The following is a 21890-nucleotide window of genomic DNA, read 5'->3' as shown; positions in this document are numbered from 1 at the left end:
CCTTGCTGCGAGGGCTGCACAGCCTGTGCAACACCCCACATCAGAGCAACAGCAGTAACAGGGCGTTTAGCCCTGGGGTTTTCCTCGGGAGGAGGAAAGGTTACTTGTAATTGCTTCTTTGAAGCCCTGTGCTTGCTGCTGGGCACTAAACTGTAGGAGGGAGAGGTGCTTTTGGGAGCTCTCTAGCTCTCTTTGAGATAGCATGAAGCTTTCCCGTGAGTCACCAGCCGTGGTCACCGCTAGCCCCCAGCCGGGGCAGCCTGCCTCTTCCTCCGGAGCTGCTGCTTCCTTGGGAAGGGCCGCGACGATGGGGTGGCGCGAGGGCATACCCGACTCCCGAGCCGGGCTCAGCACCGCAGCATCCCGCGCCTCCTGCACCGGACCTGCACACAGCAGCTCCCAAAAGGATGGGGCTGCTGGGCTTCCTGTGGGACGGGCAGCCTGGTTTTTAGCCTGCATCGCGTACGGCCGTGCCGGGGGGGCGCCGAGCCCCTGGCAGCCTCCTGTGTGCACCTTGCAGCTTGCCACCCCCCAGCACGCTGGGACCGTGGAGCTGCACAAGTCACCTGCAATTCACAGAAGAGCAACGCTTGCGGTGCGTGGGCTGCCGCAGGCCCGTCCCCTCCGCACCGCCCTGGAGGACCCTGCAGCTTCTCAGAAGTTACCGCGTGCCGTGGAAAAGGTTATCCGCGGGCGGCGAGCTGCGGTTTGGGTTTGAATTTTGGGATAACAGATCTAGTCTGGCTATACGTGTGCAGAAAGCACCTACCTCCCCCTTGGAGCAGGCCCCAGCGCTCAAGGTGGTGCTTGGCAGCGGCTCTCAACTTGCACCGAAACAATAAGTGTTGTTGCTTTTTGGGAAACACTGAGTCAGCCTGACCTCAAGTAGCTTTTAAAAGAAGCAACCCAGAAGCCTCCCAGAGCATGCTGTGAGCCTCCTTTGAAGGCTCTGTGTGCAAAGGCCAAGTGAAAGGCTTCATTTTACTTTATAACATGTTTGCCCCCACATGAGTTTAGGGTGAAAACCTGCTGCTTGCAGCTAGCTAGCTGTAGCTCAGGGGGAGAGGGGCTTTGCCTTCGAAGCTGCTGCGCAGAGAAATGCAGCTGCCCTTTCAGGCCCCCGCCGTAACATGGCTATGAGCTGCTGGGGATGGGGGATTAGCGGTGGGAATGGGAGGGACGGCGGTCCCGGACCCGCGGGGGCAGAGGGAGGGATGTGCTGAGCTCCATCGTGCACACAGGGGTGTTTCCAGGCAGACGTGTGCCTGGGATGCACACGCTTCCCCGGGCTTGGGAGCGAGCCCCAGGCGAGGCGGGAGACACCGCTGGGCAGCTTACGCTCCCGGGGGGCCGAGGGGGCTGCAGCCGGGCTGGGTATGGAGTCAAGCGTCTTGCTGGGCTGCAGAAGTGTTGAGTCAAACTGGAAGCTTTGCTGGGGCCTGACACAGCTGGCGCTGTTAAAATAACATTGAAAACCATTTCTAAAAATGGAGGTGTGAAAAAGGCCCAGGATTAGAGCTGCTGTGACCAGCCCTGCAGCGCCGGCAGTGCGACGTGGAGCTGCCAGCTCGAGAGCAGCGGGCAGGTGCTGCTGCGCCCCGGCGCTGCCGCCCTGCTCGCGCGTTTGTGTGGGGCTCCAGTGCTTGCCCAGCAAGCCCGCGACCTCCAGGCGCACCGGCACCCAGGAGGCACGGCATGGTGTAGTGGGTGCTCTTCCTCCTGTGCTCCTTCGTCTTTGCTGAAAACCTTATAACTGACCGTCCTGCGCGCGAAGGAGGGAAGGCGACGGGGTTTTTGACAAACCAAAGCAGCACAGGAGGGATTAAAGCAGGGCCCCCGCAGGCCTCCTCCATTTCACACGGGCCTGATTCAGCGGCGAATTCAAGGGGGCTGAAGTGACGGACGCGGCTTAGCCTTGCCCAACGGCTCGCCGGGATCTCTGCGTTGCTGCTCACAAACATCACCGTGGGCGCCGCAGAGTGGTGGCTCGTGCCCTTCTGCGGCTCTCTGAGATGGCAGCCTGGAGAAGCAAGTCTTTTAAAAAGGAATAAAGCAAAAATGGGAACCTGATGAGAGAGGATCCTGCTGGAGCTATGTTCCTGGTAACGGAGCCACTTCAGCACACAGAGGAATTGCACCGCCGCTGTGGCTTTCGCCTCCTCGGAGGTTATTGCTCTCTGAAATAGCCTCTCAAAGCAGATAAATGGTCTCAGTCCATAATACCAATTTAATTTATTTCTTCTAAAACTGGCATGCAGTGGTCCCTCCTCCCAGGCTTGCAGAAGGGAATGCTGTGCTTTCCAGGGGCTGAAGTTCTCTAACCGGATTAGAAGCGACGAGTTTCTCAGGAAGCCGGCTCCGTGGGCCATTTGCACCCTGCTCTCCCAAAGGAAACGCCGCGGAGATGACGCGGAGGGGTTAGACACAGCTTCACCCCTGGTCCTCAAGCGTTCGTGCACCAAGGTGCTGCTCTCCGGTCCTCGGCAGGCGGCCGCGGAGGCTGCACACCAGCCCGGCCCGGAGGAGCCACCGGCCGCGGTCCCGGGAGGCTCCCCGCTCAGGTCCCCAGCTCCGTCCCGCTCCCCGGCTGTTTCCATATGCCTCCGTGCTTTGAAAATCATTGGCCAGTGTTCCCAGGAATATAGGTTACAGTAACACAGTCTGAGAGGCACCACACGAATTACCACCAATTAGCAGTGTTTTCCCCAAACTCTCCTTTTATAGCTCTTTGTTCTGCTGCATCGAAACCTATTTGTTTATATAGCTTCAGAGATGATGTTTCGAGATGATGTTTCTCTATAAAAATATTTTCCCATAATTTCAGATTTGTTCCCTTCCACAGTCGGTATCATCATCACTTAGCACAGAGTCACTGTATTCACAGGGAAGGAACGAGGCCTGATTTGAGAAGCTTTTATTGGGTTAGAAGAGCCACATGGCTGTGCCCAGCTTCCCCTTTTGTCACTGCTAGGTTTTCCCATGCCCCGACCACCTAGCCGGAGCTGTGCCTGCGGGTCTGCTCCAGCCCTCGGCAAATCGGGGTTGTGTTTTCATACGGCAGCAAACTGCTTTGTTAGGAGGCCCCTGGAACGGGCTCGCCTGCTCCCAGCACCGCAGCTAAAACCAGCAGAGGCTCCGCTGGGAAAACAGGCAGCGCTCAGGGCTGGGGCGGGCCGCGCGGGAGCCCCAGGGCCGCGCTGCGTGGACGGGCCGACGGACGGCGAGGGGCGCCCGGAGGGGTGCTGCGGGGGCCACGCAGGCGAGCCGGCGCGAGGGCGTCCGGCCGAGGCCGCGGGGCGACGGTGCGCTGCAAAAGCTGGGCGAATAAAAACATTTCTGAAGTGAGGAAAATCTGGAAGGAAGCTCAGCGGTGCTGAGGCCCCGTCGCACGCTGCTAAATAGGGAAGCAGCTGGACCCAGCGCCCGAGCCCTGGCATCCTGGCCTCCCTCCAGCAGCCCTCGTCTCACTGTCTCCTGCTCTCTTGACCTATCTCATGGCCGCGAGCCTGCCTCCGGCCCCGCTCCAGCCGCACGTGAAAGAGCAGCCCCGCCACTTGCAGCTTTCCCTGCCTGCCGCTGCTGTCTGTGAGTCAGAAAAATGGCCAAAACCCCCAAGAAAGATCGTAGGATTGGAGGGGAAAGGTCAGGAGAGCGAGTCCCCCCTCTCCCGGCCCTGGAGCGGCAGCCCCTTCGTTAGCAGACACCAGCGTAGCCTGCCAGCCTGCCTGACGCCGGCAGCAGATTTGGCCCAAATTTGACAGAAAATAAACCAGTGCTCCTTAAAGTTGTCTCCGGCAGTAACGGAGTACACGCTTGCTATTAGCGGCTAGAGGAGCTGCTTCCTCTCGGTGGGAGCAGCATCGCAGACCCCTCGCTGCTTCTGCGCACCGTGTGCTCTGCATTTACCCGAGCTAGCCTGGAGAGGAGTCTATGGCGCCAGTTTTTTGGAATCCTCATCACATCGTGCAGTGCCTTGCAAACCTGTAAACAAAAGAGCTAAAGGAGGGGGAAAAGTAGACTCTCCGCTGCCATGGGAGTGCTGCCCGCCAGCACGTCCTGGCAGCTGCCTTCGCGGCGGCTGTTTGTCTGTGCTCCCCCAGACCCACTGCACTGGAGGCGGCCCCAGGGCGCGATTACAGCAGATATTTTATCAAGATGTTTTACTGCGTGCAGTGGATAATAACAGGCGAGCACTGGGTAAGGTCAGAGGAGCCCAAAATTTGATTATAAGTGCTTGGTCCCTGCCTCACTTACCGCAAGGTAACTGACAGCCTTATCGTGTTATCCCTTGGCATTAAAAAGACTTGACGTTGTCCAGCTCCTCTGTGCTCATCTGTATCTCTCGACTTGTCTGAATAATTGCCTTGAAACGCCAGTGCTGGTTTATTTTCTTTTTCTATTTTACTGGAAACTGGGAAATGAATGTACAATGCCATTATGGCACAATATGCCATTATTGCCTGTGAAGCCGATTTCCATCCAAGATGCATTTGAGTGATTAGGGAATGAAACATCTCAGTGGTGGCAGTGTTGCTGAGGTGTTTTTCATGAAGAAATGGCTCTCCAGGGCAGCAGCAGGAGCCGAGCAGACACGGGTGTGCTGGCCCGGCCAGAAAGGGAGCGGTGCCCAGCAGCGTCTGTCACTCAGCTTCCACCACGGCCTCGTCTCGAGCTCTGCTGCCGTCCATGTGACACCCTGCCACAGCCTGGGAGCGGCTCTGGGCTTGCACAGATGTCCCCGAGCAGTTTTAGCCCCGTCGTTTTCCTGGAGGTGTGCGGCAGGGAAGGAAGCAGAACCCAATTCTCTCACTAACAGCACTGCAAATTAGGCCCTAAGAGGGAATTACGGGAAACCTTGATTACAGTCTTCCACGTTTCTCATCTCTTTCCTGGGGATTTGGCAACCCAGAGATTTCTCTTCCCTTTGCCTCAGTGCTTTGCACAGATCTCCAGACGAGCGGGGCTCTGGCAAGCCCCAGGGTCACCGCTGCCCTGCTGCAGACACGCAGGGCCAGCCGGCCCCTGCCGGAGAGGCCGTGGCCAGAGCCCGCAGGATCGACTTGCCGGGCTCAGGGCACAGCCCCAGCCCAGGCTTCGCTTTCTGCTGCGGCGGTGACCCGCGAGCAGCTCGCCAGGCACAGGCGTAACCCCCAGGGACCGCACCGGGCTGCACCAAACGCACATCTCCCTCCCGGCTCTTGCTCCTCCGAGCACGCCCAGCCGGGCAGTGGGAGTAAACCGGGCGGTCGCCGCAAACCTCCGCGACAGGACGTTCGCTTAGAGCAGCGGGGCGGGGGAGCCGGCTCTTCCCCTCCTGCCAGGGCTGGGAGCGCCCCGCTGCCTCCGGCTCCGGCTCCGGCTCCGGCTCCGCTGGCCCCCGCGGGCGGCCCCAGCGCGGCCCCCGGCGGCGGCACCGCTCCGCCCCGCTCCGCCCCGCTCCGCGCCGCCTCCCGCCGCCTCCCGCCGCCTCCCGCGCCCCTTTGTGCGGCAGCCCCGCTCCGCGCGCACGCCGCTCCCGCCGCCCCCCGGCCCGGCCCGGCCCGCCTCGGCCCGCCTCGGCTCGGCCCGGCTCCGCGAGCTCAGGTGGGTCCGGCGGCGCCGGGCGGCGAGGGGAGGGCGCGGCGGGGCGGCTCCGCGGGCGCGGCGGGGCAGCACCCGGCCCGGGACCCCCGCGCCGCCTCGGGGGCATCCGGCGCCTCCGCGGAGCCCGGCTGCAGGATGCCCGCGGCGCCCGGCTCTCGGGGAATAGCCAGGGCGTCGGGCACCGGCGTGCCCGGCTCCAGGATGCCCAGGTGCCCGTGCCCGGGGTGCCCAGCTCTTGGCTGTCCGGCTCCAGGATACTCGGGATGCCTGAACCCAGGGTGCCCGGCTCTTGGGTGCCTGCCTCCAGGATGCTCAGGGTGCCTGGTCCCAGGATACCCGGCCCCGGTGGTCCGTCCCGCTGGGGCGTGGCGAGGCCTGACGATGCTGGAGCCCAGCTCTGCCAGGGAGGCTGCTCGGGCGCAGCCTCGCCCCTGGCTCTGCGGGTCCAGTGCCCTGGGGCATCACCCCGCTCTTGGGGTGCCCGCATCCCCGGCAGTGACAGCTGCCATGGCAACGCCGGGTACCATGGTTTCCCCTCTTCCTGCCGTTGCCTGGATACGAGCCCCTGTGCTGGGGGGAAAGGATGCTCCGACTGCCCAGCGGTTCCCCTCTGGAGACCACCGCGGCGGCCCAGGGACAGACCTGCGAGCTGTGGGTAGAGCTCAGGCGAGCCTCGGCCTCCCCGGCTGATCCCCAGGCTGCAGTGTGTGTCGATTTCAAAGAAAGGGGAGGTAATTGCGCTATCAAAATATTTGGCAAAATTGTAACTTCTGTTGCTAAATATTTTGGTAACACCGTGGCAGTATATAAACGATCAAGCACTTTCTCCTGGAAAGGCATATGAGAGTGGAGGAAGAGCATGTCTCCCTGGGTGTATAATTAATGCTTCTGAAGAAATGGATATCTGAATCCATGTGGAGGAACTCAAATCTTGCAGGAATATTTCTGTGGGAGGGGAAGTGACAGGTGGTTTGTGTGGATATGAATAAGCTTTGCAGCATGAAAGAGCCGCCCCTCAAGAAACACTGCATGTGGATTAAGACTTGCCGAGGTGCCCTGTACTGTTTTCACAAGCCCGTGGTGCTCCGAGGTGCTGATGAGTCATGTCTCCGTGCAGGATTTGTAGTCCCACCGAGTGGTTTCATTCCCGGGTTGCAATGGGGATAACTCCAGGGAGTTCCTTCCCCGGCACCGGCAGAAGCATAGTGAGATCGGAGGCAGCTTGAAGTGGAGGGATAAGGAACGTGCAAGAGAAAGCTGCCAGTGTAAAGTGTAGCTAAGACGCTGCGAAGCCAGACCACCTGTTACAACTTTCACTTGGGCCTGCGGGGAAATACCCCCTAGGACCTGCGAGATGCAGGGCGGGCTGCGTCTTCCTCCTGTGTTTCGTACTTGTATTTAATCTTGCCTCGTTCCTTGGTGCTTACCCGCTCGGGCAAAGCATCGCAGAGAGTCATGATTTTGCCAGGAGTTTCAGCTCCTGCATTGAGGATAACTCCCCAGTGAAACAAGCTGGAAGCCTTCGACTTCACCATCCGCCTGCGTTTGCCACCGGGATGGTTCCCCATTCGCAGGCTGCCGAGGGGCGGCCGGCGGCGGCAGCGGCGGTCGCGCAGCCCCCTCGCCGGAGCGAGGACAAAGCCCTGCGTGCGGCGGGCGCGCGGAGCCGCCCTGCGGGGTGGGCGTGCGGGCTGCTCCGCGTGTGCAATCACAGCCGTGCCGGTGGGAGGCACGGCTGCCGGGGGGGCACTTCTGTTTGCCTTGTGTTCAGTGGTGCTTAGAGCCGACGTTCAAAGCAAACCGGAGCAGACCACCCTGGAGCAAATGTCTGTTCGTTGATGCTCTGCTGATTATGGAAGTGTTGTAGTAGTGCAGGAGACACGGAGGCTTGAAATAACGCTGTTATTTCAGTGCTTTCTGGTGATTTGGACTTCTCTCACCGCCTGGACCTGCCAGGTAACGTTTTCTCTGCTTTTGACTTACCTGTTTGGTTCTCGTTGTGTTGATGCCTGAGTGCTGCGCTGGCAGACCCGGCGGCACCCCACTCGGCGAGCTGAGCCCAGGGCTTGGGCGATTGGCAGCACGGAAGGGGAGAGCTGGGTGTGGCAGGCGGATTTGGCAGTTCAGGCAGGTGCATTTGCAGTATTTTGGCTTTCGGGTCCTGACTGTCTGTTGCACAAATGAGGAGAGACCAAGAGCGGCAGAGCTGGCGCTTCCTACAAGGAGGCTGCGTTGTTTCTTGCCTTGCCCCGAGCCGAGGCAGGGGTTACCGCTGCCCTCCCCGAGGCAGGCGCTGCCAGGTCCCCGCCTCGGCTGCCATCGGCTCAGCAATGATTGCGCTGGAGATTTACCTCGAATAGAGGGCTAGCGGAGCTGGTTTGTGCCTGCCACTTCTTATCTGGGGAAACGTGCCTCATCGTGGTGGGCTGAGGACTGTGGGTGAGCCAGATACCGCCGTGCTGATTTGGCTAACGCTCCTCCTTGTGTTAGGGCACAACTGCCTGGGGCTGGCAGAAACCCTGCAGGAGACGAGCGCAGTGCTGTGCTGCGGGAAAGCATGGAGCTCGGGGTGCAGAGCCGTGTCCTGGCTGCGTTCAGTGAGTCGGTGCGATTGCATGTTCCTGAGCGCGACGACCTGCTCGGGGCTGGCCCGTGTGGTGTCTGGCTGCGAGTTCGGCTCAGCAGAAGCCAGGCTGGAGCCTGGGTCCCCGGGGCTCCTGCAAGCCTTGGGTTTCCTTTGAATATCCCCCCTCAATTAGGGAAATACCCCAAACCCGCAAGGGACAATTTAATCTTAGTAAAATCTGTCTTGTGCCTTCTGCCTGGTCAGCCTTGGAATCAGCTCCAAATTTGGGAAGTGCCGTCCATTTTAGAATGATGAGGGCTGGAAATCTCTCCTTCTTCCTCGTTTGGGAACAAGAGGCACAACAACAGGCACATTAATAGCCCGACTGATGCTGACGTGAAATGGCAGAAGAGCATGTCTACGCCTAGCTGGAAATGTCCATTCACACGTGCACACGCTTAAATGCTCCAGGCAACTGAGCAGTGCAGTCACGGTCTTGGGGGCTTTGCACAGAAAGTGGAGATTTTAACTAGGTCTGATCTTCAGGAGATGCCCCGAGGACCCTGTGGGAGGAGGAGGCTGCGCAGCGCTGTGCCGCGATGGCTGAGACTCGACAGGGCTGAGCTGTGCAGAACAAAGGAAAGGAAAAGGGTGGTCGGGATTCGGGACACTACGAAGCGACCCGCCTTGTTCTGCACGACCTTCCCCGCCACGGAGAGCTGGTCAGCGAGCAGCAGGGACCGGGTCGGTCTGCCCGAACCCCCCTGCCCTCCCCCTCTATCCCGTGCGCGCCCCCCCCCCAACCTAAGGGCGTGCAGAGCTGCGGGGAGGGATTGTCAAGAGAGAGGAGAGGGATCTCGGAGGTGCTTGCCGGGGAGGCAGGCGGTGGCCGCGGGCTCGGAGCGGGCGCAGCGGGGTCAGCTACCCGGCCAGCTCCGGGGTGCGGGTGCCTCCCAGCTCCGGCTGCTCCTGCCCCGAGCAGAGCTTGAGGGTGGCCCTGAGCCGGGGTTGCGGGGTCCCCCCAGCACGCGCCGTTCCCAGCATTCCCGCGGCTCCGTTGCCATGGCGATGGTAGTGGGGACAATAATATTTTATTTAAAACTGGTGAGTGGGTGTCACGCTTTACTCGCTCGTCAGCGGGCCAAGGGGAGAGGGGAGAGCGCTGCTCACTGCTGCCCCGCTTCCTGTGCGTCTCTGCCTCTCGCTGTACCACGGCCGGTCTTGCTGTTTTAACAGGAAAAAAACATGTTTTGCTTCGGGTCACATGCAGAGCACGCCGCGCTCCCCGTTCAGCGTGCTTTGTGCGAGCGCCTTCTGGCTCCGCTGGCTGATTGCAAACTCGCTCTCGCTGGCGGGGAGAAAATGGAGAAGTTTCTTCTTGGGCGTGCAGGGCCCGGGAGGAGGGCGCTGCGGACCCGCCGCTGGGGGCAGGGAGCTCGTCCCTCGCTGTGCAGCTGCTGTTTTTCTGCCGTCTTTGTGCAAAGGCGCAGCTGGCAACGCTGCTGAATAGGGGGCAGTGAGCAACGGCTTCGTTTTGTCAGGAGGCGCAAGCAGGGAAAATGGCAAACCTTTTGCAATGTTTGCTCTTCTCACTTTATTTCAGCTTCGCAAAAAGTGGGTGGGCCAGCTTAACACAACCCAGCAAACCTGTAACACTTCGCAAAGCATATGCTTCCTTGGAGGAGAGCTGGGCTCATTTGCACTCCAGCATGCTGCATTTGTTTTTCTAGCAGGGACACTGCCAGTCCTGATGGTTAGCTTGTGCGGAGAGGAGTTTCAACATGCAACAGTGTGCAAATTTCAAGACTCGAGTCAGAAAAAACAAAGAACATATGTGCGGTGTGTGCTTGTCCTGAGGAAAAGCTAAACTCTGCTGGCACTAAACCTCAGAAAGCAAAAACCGAGCAGGGGGCTGGAAGCAGCTTCTCCGAGTAGCCCGGCCCCAGGCTGGTCCCCGGCGCTGGCCGGCTGCGGGAGGGCGAGCTGGTGATATTTCCCCAGGGGCCGCAAGGAGCTGCTGTGGCTGGAGGCTCTGCTGGCTCCCGCCGCTGCTCCCGTCCCCGGGCCGCTGCAGAGAGGCCAGGCAGGAGCTCGCTGTGAGCCTGAGCCACTGCGCCCGCGTGCACACCCACCTCGGTGCCTTTTCTGCGGCGCACCTCCATGCATGCCCTGTCTTCTGCCAAAGCTCCCGTGCTGGGGGGGAAGGTCTGTGCGTGCCTGGAAATGCAGCCGTGATGTGTAACGGGACCCGAGAGCTGGCGAGCGCTCCCCTGAGCTCAGGCTTTGCTGTGGCAGGTTTGTGCAGCTTTGATGCATCTGTCTCAGGGCAGCGAGTCGCTCAAATGGGCAATGACCCCACCAGAAATGTGTGTCTTGTTTCTGGCTGGGATTTGTCTAGCTCTCCGGCTCCCTGCCATGGCACCTTGCCATTTCTGCATCAGCAGGGAGCCTCCTGGAGCACACGGGAGCACAGAGCCAGCTTGGAGGGCAGGTGGCACCAGGACAGTGAGCAGAGCAATCGGAAAATGTGCAGGAAAACCATTTGGAGCCATTTGTTGCTTCCCAGGGGGCCTGGAGGGCCAACAGGCTGCTGCCTGCCATAGGTGCCGGAGATGCAGGCACTGACCTGTTCTCCCCCACGGCATCTCTGACCCCAGCCCTGCGGGATGGGGAGCCTGGAGCAGGAGCGCTCAGCTCTCTCTCTCCCTCCACAGTGCCGAGAAAGGTGAAAAGCAGCAGCTCAGGTGTGAATGAAAGCGCCCCAAAATAGAAAATGTGTAGGCTGATCATGGCCAATGGGCGACTTGGCCTGAGACCGGAGGTGCAGGGTGCTGGAGGAGAAACGCTGTCCTGGTCCACCCGTTGTGGTTCATCTGCGTGCGGTGCCGGCTGCCCCGCTGGCTGCCCCCTCAGCCGCTTGCACAGGGAGGATCCCGGACTCGGCTGGAAGCTGCCAAATTAAAACCTGTCCTGGTCTGAGTGCAGGAAGAGTTATCCTGCGAAAGCAGGTGCTTCAGGCAGCGCTTGAGGCCGTGCACGGCGCGGGCGAGCCAGGTCCTGCAGCCCGGCCCGCGCGCCGGCGGGGGAGCTGGGGGTGCCTGCCCGCGCTGCCCTGCACGAGGTGGCTCAGCACGGGGCAGCGGCCGTCGCCTGGTGAGTAACACCAAATTCCCCAAATTCAGGGGATATTATTCAGCTGTCTGCTACAAAAGTAGTCAAACAGTGGAAAAAAACCCCGATGAATCATCTGTTCAACAAATAAAGTTGTCATTAATGGACGTACAAGATTAGATTGATACCATTCATCTAGCAGAGGCATGTGCTATATCGTACCTACATGTGCACATACAACACCCATTTCGGGTAACGGCACTGATTTTAAGCTGGCGACATAGGCAGTAAATAAATAAAGGACAGAAGAAAATGTGCAACTAAAAGTTACTGTATCACCAGCTGTTGGGTTCTTTGTACATGTTTCTAAAACCTGGTAATTAGCAGAATTACGTGCCTTGGCGAACGAGGGGGCCGGTCTGGGCGCAGGGAGCCGGCGGCACAGTGCCACGGTGCGCAGCGGCCTGGCAGCGCAGCCCCGCGCTCCACAATGCCAGCGCCAGCTGCAGCGACGGGAAATTAAACCCTCCACTGTTCAGATAAAACACATTCACTTCCAAATGACACGACGTGGAAGGGGAGGGAAGGACACGAATTATCATGGGATGCAACTTGTTATGATGAATAAAGGGGGTGCTGGGAACACGTTCCCTGCGCTCACGGGCCAAGCGCGATGCTGGAGGCTGCTTCTTCCGCAAGCAGCGCTGGAGGTGGGTTCATGCCCCGTGGGAACAGCAAGCTGCCCCGAGGCTGCCGGATGGGCTCCTGGGAGCAGCCTGTGTCCCCTGTCCCCGCTCCCCCCAACACACTCGTACTGCCAAAAGCACAGAGAGCCAAAGCCCGTGGGACAGGGCTGGAGGCCACGTGGGCTTGGCAGCACCTTCCTCCCCCTTGGCATCACCACGGTGCTCCAGGCAAGCCCAGTGTGAGCCCAGCTATGTGGATGGAGCGATGACTTTTCCCTTGGAGGAGAGCTTGTTGCTGGGGATAACTTGCTGCCTAGCAGCGTCGTGCGGCCTCTGAACCAACACACGCCCCGGCGGCAGCCGTGCCATTGCGTTACCCATACCTCCATCGCCTCTGCTTTTCTCTCCGTGGTTTCCTCTTTGCTCCGCTGCTCCCCGTGCTCACGAGGAGCCAGCCGAGGGGGCAGCCTCTGGCTTCCGGAAAACGAAACCCGTGGAGCCAGGCTCCCCTTTTGCATGAGTCTGCCCGCCTCAGCCCGGCCCCGTGGCAGACGTGCCCGGCTGCGCTTTCTGTGCACGCTCAGTGGTTTGCGGTAGCCTCGGTGCATCCCCTTTCAGCCCCCCGAGAGCTCGGGCTGTCCCTCCAGAGTGGGGACGGTGGTGACAGCGAGTGACGGGAGCCAGCGCAGCTGCCGGGGGCGAGCTGGTGCTGAAGGTAGCGCTGGCGACCGGCCGCGGAGCGAGCAGCCGGGCCGGGGCCCCGCTGAGCCCCCTCTGTGCGTGCTGCTCCTGAGCACCTCGCTGCGAGGGACGAGGGGCTGCGGGAGCGCCGGGGCAGGTGGGCACCCTGGCCCCGAGGAGGGGCACTGCCGGAGCTGGCCCGGGGCGCTGGGCTGCAGCTGAGCTCTGAGCCTGGGACAGAGATTCGGTCTGAATCCGGCCAGGCTCCAGAGGGGCTGAATAGCTCAACGCCGGGATCTGCAGCCGCCAGCTCACTGAATTGCTGCTCCGTCGCGGGCCCCTTTCTTATCTGCACTGATCGAGTGCAGCAGCGGCGGCAGCTCGCTCTCGCTCGGAGCTGGCTCTCAGGGCTGTGCAGAGCTGCCAGGAACCCCCTGCTCGCTTCCTCGGGGCTGCGCTCTGCACCACGTATGGCCACGGCACCCCGCGGCTGGCGGCCCCGGGGGCGATGCTGGCCGGGCACCCGCACCCGGGACGGGCCCTGCCGTGGGGCTCGGCGCTGCCGCAGAGGAGCAGGGTGCTGCGCTGCGGCGAGCTCTGCTCCGGCACCCGCGGCTCCGCGCAGGGCTGCACCCTGCTTGGCTCGGGGAGCCCCGTGCCAGCCGAGCCGGGCTGCAGCGGTTGGGCATGCATGGCGAAGGCTCGCCGGTGGGGACCTTTCCCCAAACCCCGCTGAGCCCCCCGGCTGCCCCCACCTGGGCCGGCGCTGCCTGGGGCACTTCTCTTCCCGCTTTGCACCCGCTGAGTGGGCCTGGGTGCCCCCCGACTCCCAGGCTTGTCTCTGAGAAACAAAAGAGCAGTAAATCCGTGCGGTCGGTGCACTCAGCAACTGCCTGGCAGCAGCAAAACAGATACACGGGCAGAGCCCTCCCTGTGCACGGGCGAGTGCGCTGCAGGCCGTCAGGTGGGCAGCACGCACCTACCTCTGCCCTCGCGGGAGGCGCCGGCGGCACCGCTGTGAAGCCCTCTCCTCCTGCGGAGAGGGGTCCTTCCGCACGCGCCTGCTGGCCGGCCACCGCGAAGGGGCAGCCGGAGTGTCTCTGTGCCCGACGGCAGGGGAGGAGAGCTGCCGCTCCCGGCCTGCGCGCGTGCCCGCCGGAGGAGATGAAAGGACGCTCGTGCCAGCCTTGCTGGGCTCGGCGCGAGTTAATGGGTAACGCGCACGCTGCCAGGGCCCCTCCCTGTGCAGGGCAGTGGTGACCGGTGCCGGCTGGCCCTGCAGCACAGCAGCACGGTCGTCATCCCAACGGGCACCTCCATGGGGTCGTCCCAGTGGCGTCATCCCAATAGGTACATCCCAGTAGGTACATCCCAATGGGTGCATCCCAATGGGGTCATCCCAATGAGTGCATCAGCGGGGTTGTCCCAATGGGTCCCAATGGTGCATCTGTGCCATTAGGACGAGTTGCCCGAGGGGCTGGGCACGCTGCGGTCGGCACCCGGCCGCGCTGCTGCGAGCGGGGGCTCTGCACCTCATGTGCAGATGACAGCGGACCCTTGCCACAGCGTATCAATGCTCAGGCACTTGCTCGGCTGTGACATGGAGCCGAGCACTATTCACGGTCTCTCCTTGCTGCTGCAGGTGAGCGCGGTGGGCCCAGGGTGAGCAAGTGCGGCTGTGGCCTCGCTGCACCAGCACCCACAGGAGCTGGAGGCACCGCTGCAGCCCCGTGAGACAGAGCAGGCGTTGCGGTACCATCCAGCCAGGGCCAGGGCCAGGGCCAGAGGCGCTTGGTAAAGGAATGTAATTGCTATGTTAATTGGAAGGAATTAAAGCATGCTGTGGGTGAAGGACACAGTACTGACCTTCATGGCGAGATCACGGCCCATGTGCGGGTCCCACAGTGCGTGGTGCAACCAAGAGACTGGCCTGAGGCCTTGCATCTGCGTGCTCAGACCCCTCCTGGCACCTCCTTCGCCCCGCAGAGCTGCCGTGTCCCGGACCCGCCGGGGCCCAGCTGCGGCCCCAGGTCTCCCTGCCGCAGCCCCGGGTGCCTGGTGCTCTGCCCGCCCGTGCCGGGGCCCGGGATGGCTCAGCCGGTCCTGGCCGGGCTCCTTCTCCTGCCCAGGGGTGCCAGGGCTGTGCCGCCCCGCGCAGCCGGGGCTGGTGCCCTGTCCTCCTCCTGCCGCCCCTCACCCGGCGCTGAACCCCGCTTCTCCCCTCTCCGCAGCGGCCATGGAAGCGGTGCTGATCTTCCTGTGCTCCCTGCTGGTGCCGGCGGCTCTGGCGGACGGTACGTGCCCACGCTTCCCGCGCCGAGGAGGAGGAAGGGGCACAGCGAAAGGCTTCTGGGGCCGCCGAGGCTGGTTCCCTGCCTGGTCAGAGGGAGCTGGAGTGGGGCAGGGGGCAGCGGGACCCCCGGGGCAATGGGAGGCAGTGGGACAGCAGGGAGAGCTGTGCCCTGGCTGCTGCCAGCGGCAGGGCTCTGCTGGGAAACTGGGGGGCACGCTCAGCCCTGTGCGGTCCCGCTGTGCCCGGCTCATGCCAGCTTGTCTCCTCTTTTCCAGCGGCCACCCAGGAGAAGGAGAAAGATCCCTTTAACTATGGTGAGCATTGCCGTGGGTGCGCGTGGGGACGCGTGAGCCGGGGGCACATGCATGAGCGTGCAGCAGGGAGCAAAAGGCGCTCCCCCCTTCCCCGCGGCCGGGCAGAAACGAGCCTCCGTGTCCTCTCCCCCCAGACTACCAGAGCCTGAGGATCGGGGGGCTGGTGTTCGCTGTGATCCTGTTCACCGTCGGCATTCTCCTTATACTCAGTGAGTCGGGGGCTGGCTGGGCGCTGGGCACGGGGTCGGGCCGGGGTGGTGAGCCCGCTCCCGCCGGTGGCCATGGGCAGGGAGGGCTACGGCTCATTCCCGCTTTGGCCACGCTCACGGTTTCTCCCTCCTCTTGCAGGCCGGAGGTGCAGGTGCAGTTTTAACCAGAAGCCCAGGTGAGTGTGGGGAACATCTCCCCTGGAGGGTCTCTCTGGCCAGCGCCCGGCTCCTCCCGGGATCCCTCCCACGGATGAACCTTCCCGCGGGCGGAATAGGCGTGAGCATCCCTCTTGGGTGCCCGGCCCCTGAAGCAGAGGGACGCGCGTGCCGCAGAGCTCCCGGGCGGAGAAGCGGCGGTGCACCCTCCCGGGGGAGCCGTGGCGGGGCCGGGGCGCGCGGCCCAGCCGCTCTCACCGTGCGCCTCCTCTTGCAGGGCTCCAGGGGACGAGGAGGCTCAGGCTGAGAACTTGATCACCTCCAACGGTAAGGTCTGCCCGCCCGCCCGCGGCGTGCGAGTGCTGCCCTGCCCTCGCGGGGCTCCCGGCTGCCCAGCGAGCACGGGGCCGGGCGGGCGGCGAGCCCTGCAACCGCTCTGCCTTTCCCCTTGCAGCAACGGGAGCGCAGAAAGCCGAGAACTGAGCACCAGCCGCGCGGTGAGTGGTGGGGCTGCTGCAGACCGGTGTGGGCCGGCGCGCGCGGGCTTGCGCCGTCACGGCCACCAGAGCCTGGGGAGGGCGGGCAGGGGGGCTGGGGGGCAGGAGCCCCGGCGGGGCCCCACGGGGAGCAGCCTGCATGGCCGGGGCCGCTCTGCGTGGCGGCGGGGTGCAGGGCTCGGTGCTGGCAGGGAAATGCACACCACGGAGAGGCCCTGGCCCTCCTGGGCTCTGCAAACCCAGGCAGCACAGCTGGCCGAAGGAAACATCTGGCTGCATCTGGCCTTGCTTTGCATTTCCTTTCCTCCGGCTGTTAGTGCTCCGATGCCCTTGCCTGGCAGCTGGTGGCCCCGGCGAGGGACGGGGCGCTGCTCCTGCGCCCAGCCTGACTCGCAGCCCTTTCCCCACGCAGACCCGGAGACCCAAGGACGGATGCTTGGACTGCCGATACCAGTGGCCTGCAAGGAAGCTGAAACCGCAGCAACAGGCCCCTCCGAGGAGATGCAAAGATGCTGTGTCTGTGTTCCCCTCTGTACTTCAACACCACTTCTCTGTTTACCACCTGACTCAACTCCACTCACCGCCCTCTCTGCCTCCAGTAACGTGTGATGTTAGTGTAAGATGACCATTACCTCTAGGGCTAGTTGTTGCTGATGTTGTAATAGTGACTCTCTCCTCCTCACCTATCTCGTGCTGTGAGTGTGACGGGCTGTGCGCGAGCGACAGGCGGTGCCCTCGGGGCTCTCCCGCGGCCGCCGTCCTGGGGCACGGCGCTGCCGGGCAGCCCTTCCCCTTCAGCTCCCCTCGCCCGGCTGCGATCGGCCGCGTCCCCCCAATAGGCGCCTGCCGAGGCTCCGTTAAGGGGCCGAGCTGCCGCGTGGTCCTCGGGGCAGCAGCAGCCTGCCCCCGCGGTGCTTGCAAAGCGCCGTGTGCGTGCATGGTGCTGCATGCCTTGCAGTCGCCCCCGGCTTGGCGTGGGCCGTGCCAGCTGTGCCCGCTGCAGCCGTGTTTCGGGCCGCGCGCTGTAGCTGCAGCACGGCGTGCAAGGACGGGAAGGGAGCCGGCGCCAGGCCTGGCCCCGGAGCCCCGCTGCCTGTCACCGTTTCAGCAATAATCCTCCTGCACCCACCCAGCGCTAGCCCGGGGGCGGCCGCAGTCGGCGGGGAAATCCCACGGCTTGCCTTTCCTCCGTGCTGGGCTAGGGCCTCCAAGCGCAGCCCCTTCCGCGCGCTCTCGGCACACCCCGTTTGTGTCCCTGGCTAAAAGCAAGCCGTCAGCGTGGGATGCTGTTTGGAACGTGCAAAAACGCCTGGTGGCGGAGAAGCCTGTGAGATCGCCGGCACGGCGACACTGCGAAGGTGGGCGGCTGCGGCGGCAGCCCCGCCAACCAGCACGAGGCAGCTCCGCGCCGCGCGCCCGCGAGAGCGGGGAGGTTAAGGCCGCTCAGCCCCCGAGGGCTAAGCGGAGGCAGGAAGCGGCGCGCGGGCCCCCTCCGTGCTCGCCTGCGGTGGGGAAGGGCAGCGGCGCAGCGGCAGCGCTGCCCCGGTGGTCCGGCCCCGCAGCCTTGTTGCCGGCGTGCCGCCAGCCCCGGGGCGGCTGCCCCCTCCTCCCCGCGCGGGGCCGAGCGATACAGCCCGAGGCCCGCGAAGGGGTTCAGACCCTCCGGGGAGGTTTCGGGAGGGGGTTCGGCTTTCTCGCCTCCCGCTCGGTCCCGTCTGTGCGGGGCGCCCCCGGTCCCTCCTTGCCCCCGCCGCAGCAGAGCGCCCGCCGCCTCCTGCGCCGGGGCGGGCGCAGGCTGGGGCCAGGCAGCCCCTCGCCGCCCAGCCCCTGCGTGTAGCTGTGTGCCTGTCCCGCCGTCGGTGTTGGAGTGACCGTGGTGTCCGTAGTGTGCCGTCAGTGTTAACACGAAACAAAGAAAACCGTGTGGTGTCCAGAAATGGCAAAACCTTGCCTCTTGTAAAATAAACCCGAGCTGTTGTCTTTCCTTTTAACTAGGCAGGTGTGCTGCTGTGGTGCGGGACGGTGTGCTCCGTGTCGTGGTCTGAGCGGGCAACGGGAATAAAATATCGTTTCTAGCGGTGTCTGGCTGCGCAGTCCATGGGGGGCTGCGGGTCTCCGAGGGGAAGGGGCCGGGGCCGCCCGGGAAAGCCAGGGAGCGGGGGCCGGCAGACCCGCGCCGCGCGGCCCCCCCCGAGCACGCCGCCTCCGGCAGCAGGCTGCAGCAGCCCCGCGAGCGGCGCCGGGGGGCCGGCGAGGGCGCAGCCGGGGCTCTGTGCCGCCGGCGGGGCCCTGCCCACGTCGGCTCCGCGGCTGGCAGCAGCTTTAACAATAGCCGCCTGGGCGCGAGGGGAGCGCGTGGGCAGCGGGCCCGTCTCCGCACCGGCCCCGAGGGACGCGGGCACAGAGCCCCCTTGTTCCTCCGCCTCTCACGAGCCTCTGCGCGGCGGGCACTAACGCGGCGCTGGAGCCGAGCCGCGGCAGGCTGGGGCGCCGCGCTCCCCGGCACCGAGGCCCTTGCCCTGCCCCGTGCCGCCCGCCCCAGCCCTGCCGGCAGCCCCCTCCCGCAGCGCCTCCCTCGCCAAGGCAGGCGGCAGCCCCCGGCCTCCCCGTGTGACCGCGATAAACATTACACCGCGGCCGTTAATGTTTAATGAGGTTTGCCTCCCAATTAACGTGCTCTGCCGGGGGCGCCCGCTCGCAGAGCGACGGACGGCGCGCTGGCACGATGGGTGACGGTAAGGACGCTGCGGGGAGCGGGGCCAGCTGGGCCCCGAAAGCGCCCCCGGCCGGGGACGCAGCACCCTCCTCGGCCCGGCCGCCGGGCCCCCGCGGGAAGGTGTTCCCATGGGAATAGCGGGCACGAGGAGGGGGCAGGCTTGGGCGCCCCTGCCGATGCCCCGCGGTGCAAGGAGGGGGCTCGGCTCTCGCGGGACGCGGAGGGACGTGCGCTCAGGTAAGGTGACTCGAGCAGCAGCATGCCGCCCCCGGACGGGATGAGACTGCCAGCCCGCAGGGAGCTGCTGGGATGCGCCGCGGCGAGGGGCATCAGCCTCAGGGCTGGTTTGTGCTCCTGCGACACCCGAGCCTCTGCCCCTGCCTGCGCGCCGCGCCGTGTATGCAGTGCCGTTCCCAGGTATCCGTGACGGCCGCGCTGCCGACCCGCAGCCTGAGCAGACAGTGCCCGGCTCCTGCAAACGGCGGAGGCGGGTCGCTGCGGGCAGCTTCGCCCGGAGGGGGAGAGGCTCCCCCGCACGCTGGAAATGCAGAGTGAGCTTTAAACTTGCTGGGGCAAAACCCAGGAATTTGGGAATCCTTTACTCGCTCAGCTAGACCTTAAGGAGATCGGTGCACGCTTCCTTGCAGTCCTCTTTCCTGGTCTTTCCCACCTGGTCTCCCTGTGCCCACCACGAGCCTGGCGCCCAGGCGCTGGCCCTCACCGGGTTTTGTCCTCTTTTCCAGAGCAAGTGCCCGAGCAGGGCCTGGACAGGTTCACCTACGGTAAGTGCACACGTCGCGTGGCCCCGAGGGCTGCGGGGCTCTGGTAGGTCCCGGCGCCGGCGGAGCGGCACCAGTGGGTCCTCGTGCCGCGGCTCCCGCGGGACCAGCCCAACATCTGCACTCGCGGGCTCGGCTCTCCCGGCTGAGCCCCGCTCGCCTTGCCGAAACCTGCACGGTCTCCCTCTCCCCCAGACTATGACACCATCCGCAACGGGGGGCTGATCTTCGCCGTCGTGGCTTTCGTCATCGGGCTCCTCGTCATCCTCAGTAAGTGGCCTGGGCGGGCTGGGCGCTCTCCGCAGCTCTTCGCTTCCCTGCACATGGCCCCTTCTCCCGGATCGCCTGCCGCCCACTTTGGGCCAGGCGCCGGCATGAGCACTGGCCCCAGCAGGAGCCGCCTGGAAGCTCCCGCCCAGGCAGGCTCCCAGCACGGAGCGGTTGGGAAGGAGACCACGTCAATATTTAGTGTTTCCCTGCCAGCGTCAAGGCCTCAGGGGGAAGGTCACTAATTAAAAATAGCAGAGAAAACTGACATTTCCAGAGCGAGAAGCCAGCTTTGCCGGAGCCCGTGGAGCTCCGTGGCTCCAGAAAGGCAGGGCGCCGGGCATGCAGAGCCCCTGCGGAGCAGCACGGTCGCTCCGCGGGGCAGCGCGGGCTGCAGCCGTACGGCAGGGCACGGAGAGGCTACCGGCAGCGCGAGGGAGCAAGGCACGGAAACTGCCCGCGTTTGCGGCTGCGGGGGCAGCTTCGGGAGAACGGCGGCAGCGGGAGAGCGCTCCGGGGGCAGGCTGGCGCCCCCGCCTCAAGGGGAAGGTCCGCGACGCTTTGGAGAGCTGCCGCGCGCGCGGAGGGCTCAGCCCTGCGGCGGGGGGGATCCGCGGGGCGCGGGGCACGGCGGGGGGAAGGTGCGGGCGGCCTCAGGTGCTCCTCTTGCCCCCAGGCCAGCGGTTCCACTGCGGAGGCAAGAAGAAGAGGAGGTGGGTATCGCCCGGCCTTAGGGCAGCCCCGGCTCCCCAGCCGCCCTGCTCCTGCCCACGGAGAGGGCTGGGGGCCGGCTCTCGCTCTCGCTCTCGCTCCCGCTCCTCTCGGCCGCGTTGCCTGCCCTAACATGGCTCTCCTTGTTTTTTGGTCCGCAGACAAGGAGACGAGGAAGACCTGTAGCTGCAGGTGGGTGGAGGAGGGAGCACGGGGCCGGCAGCCGGGCTCCTCCGGGTGCGCCTGTGCCGGCAGCAGTGCTCGGAGCCCAGGGACATGTCCGTGCTTCAAGGAAGGGGCCACATGGGGGCTGTCTGGGGAAGGGAGGAGGTGGTGCCCAGCGCCGTGGGACACGCCGGCCCCTCCGCTGCATAACCCCGGCGTCTGTCCGGTTTCAGAGCTCCCGCGGCGGTGCAGAGGGAGAGCTTCATCCAAAGCAGCAAAGTCCTTGCCGAGAGCCACCCCCTGCCCCGCTCCAGTGGATCCATCACCCTGCTCACCCCGGGCAAGGCCAGCATGCGGATCGCCCGCGTGCTTTCCCCTCTGTTACCTCCAGCCTGTGTTTCTGGGCTAATAAAGTTCCAGCTGAGAGAGGTTAAACTTTGTGCCCGAGGCATTTGAGTCACCCACTCTCCTGGCCCAGCACCAGCGACTTTTCTGCCCTACAAACATCTTCAAACAGAGCTCCGGGAAAGGTTCCCACTGCCCCTCCACACGCACCCGCGTTGCAGGGTGGCCGCCCATCCCCGCTCTCGGAGGCCACCCCGGCGCCTGCGAAGAAATGCCCCTCTCGGCTGGCGCGCAGGCGGGCTGCAGGCACACAAGGGCTTTGCAGTGCTGCCCAGGCACCCTCTGTGCAGGCGGAGGCTGCACAGGGCGTCGGGTGCGCACGCGTGCTGCCTGTCCCTACCCCACGGTGGGTGCTGCCAAACGCAGGGGCTGTTCGTCCCGCTCACTTGCTGGAGCGCGTGAGCTGGGCGTCCTTCCCGGGCAGGCATTTTTCCAAGCTTTTGGAATTTTGCATCCAGCCCTCTGGTTTCACAGCCTCTCTCATCTTTGGATACAGACAAAAAAAACCCTCTTTTAAAAAAAAACTCTGCTGCAGTTGAGCAGCGAGTGATGAGGGACGTTCACTCGGGAGCGCCTTTGTGCGCGGGGCGACTCGGGCCGACACAGACATCTAGTGACGAGCTCCCGCAACGACGGCCGCGCCGGCCCTGGGTGCTGCCCCTCCAAAGCGGTGCAAGCCGCAGCGCGGTTGCACCATTCCCCTGCCAGCCTTGCAGCTCAAAGCGTGCTGCCGATTCCTTAACAAGCCTTA

At 64.0% G+C, this 21890-nt stretch overlaps 1 protein-coding gene across 1 annotated transcript; it reads left to right on the top strand.

Moving 5' to 3' along the window:
• The first annotated feature begins 5475 nt into the window (after positions 1-5475).
• On the top strand, positions 5476-21158 carry LOC106491539 (FXYD domain-containing ion transport regulator 6-like). The gene is made up of 11 exons (XM_067310008.1): positions 5476-5583; positions 14859-14921; positions 15196-15234; positions 15369-15443; positions 15583-15619; positions 15877-15926; positions 19556-19594; positions 19787-19861; positions 20535-20571; positions 20731-20761; positions 20968-21158. Exons 2-10 carry the CDS (start codon positions 14864-14866, stop codon positions 20753-20755), a joined length of 435 nt encoding a protein of 144 aa, XP_067166109.1. The 5' UTR covers positions 5476-5583; positions 14859-14863; the 3' UTR covers positions 20756-20761; positions 20968-21158.
• Positions 21159-21890: the final 732 nt, after the last annotated feature.

Source organism: Apteryx mantelli, chromosome 23, assembly GCF_036417845.1.
Source record: "Apteryx mantelli isolate bAptMan1 chromosome 23, bAptMan1.hap1, whole genome shotgun sequence".
In the NCBI taxonomy this organism is placed as follows: Eukaryota; Metazoa; Chordata; class Aves; order Apterygiformes; family Apterygidae; genus Apteryx; species Apteryx mantelli.
Note: the sequence above shows the minus strand (reverse complement) of the source record. Positions and strands in the feature narration are given on the sequence as shown.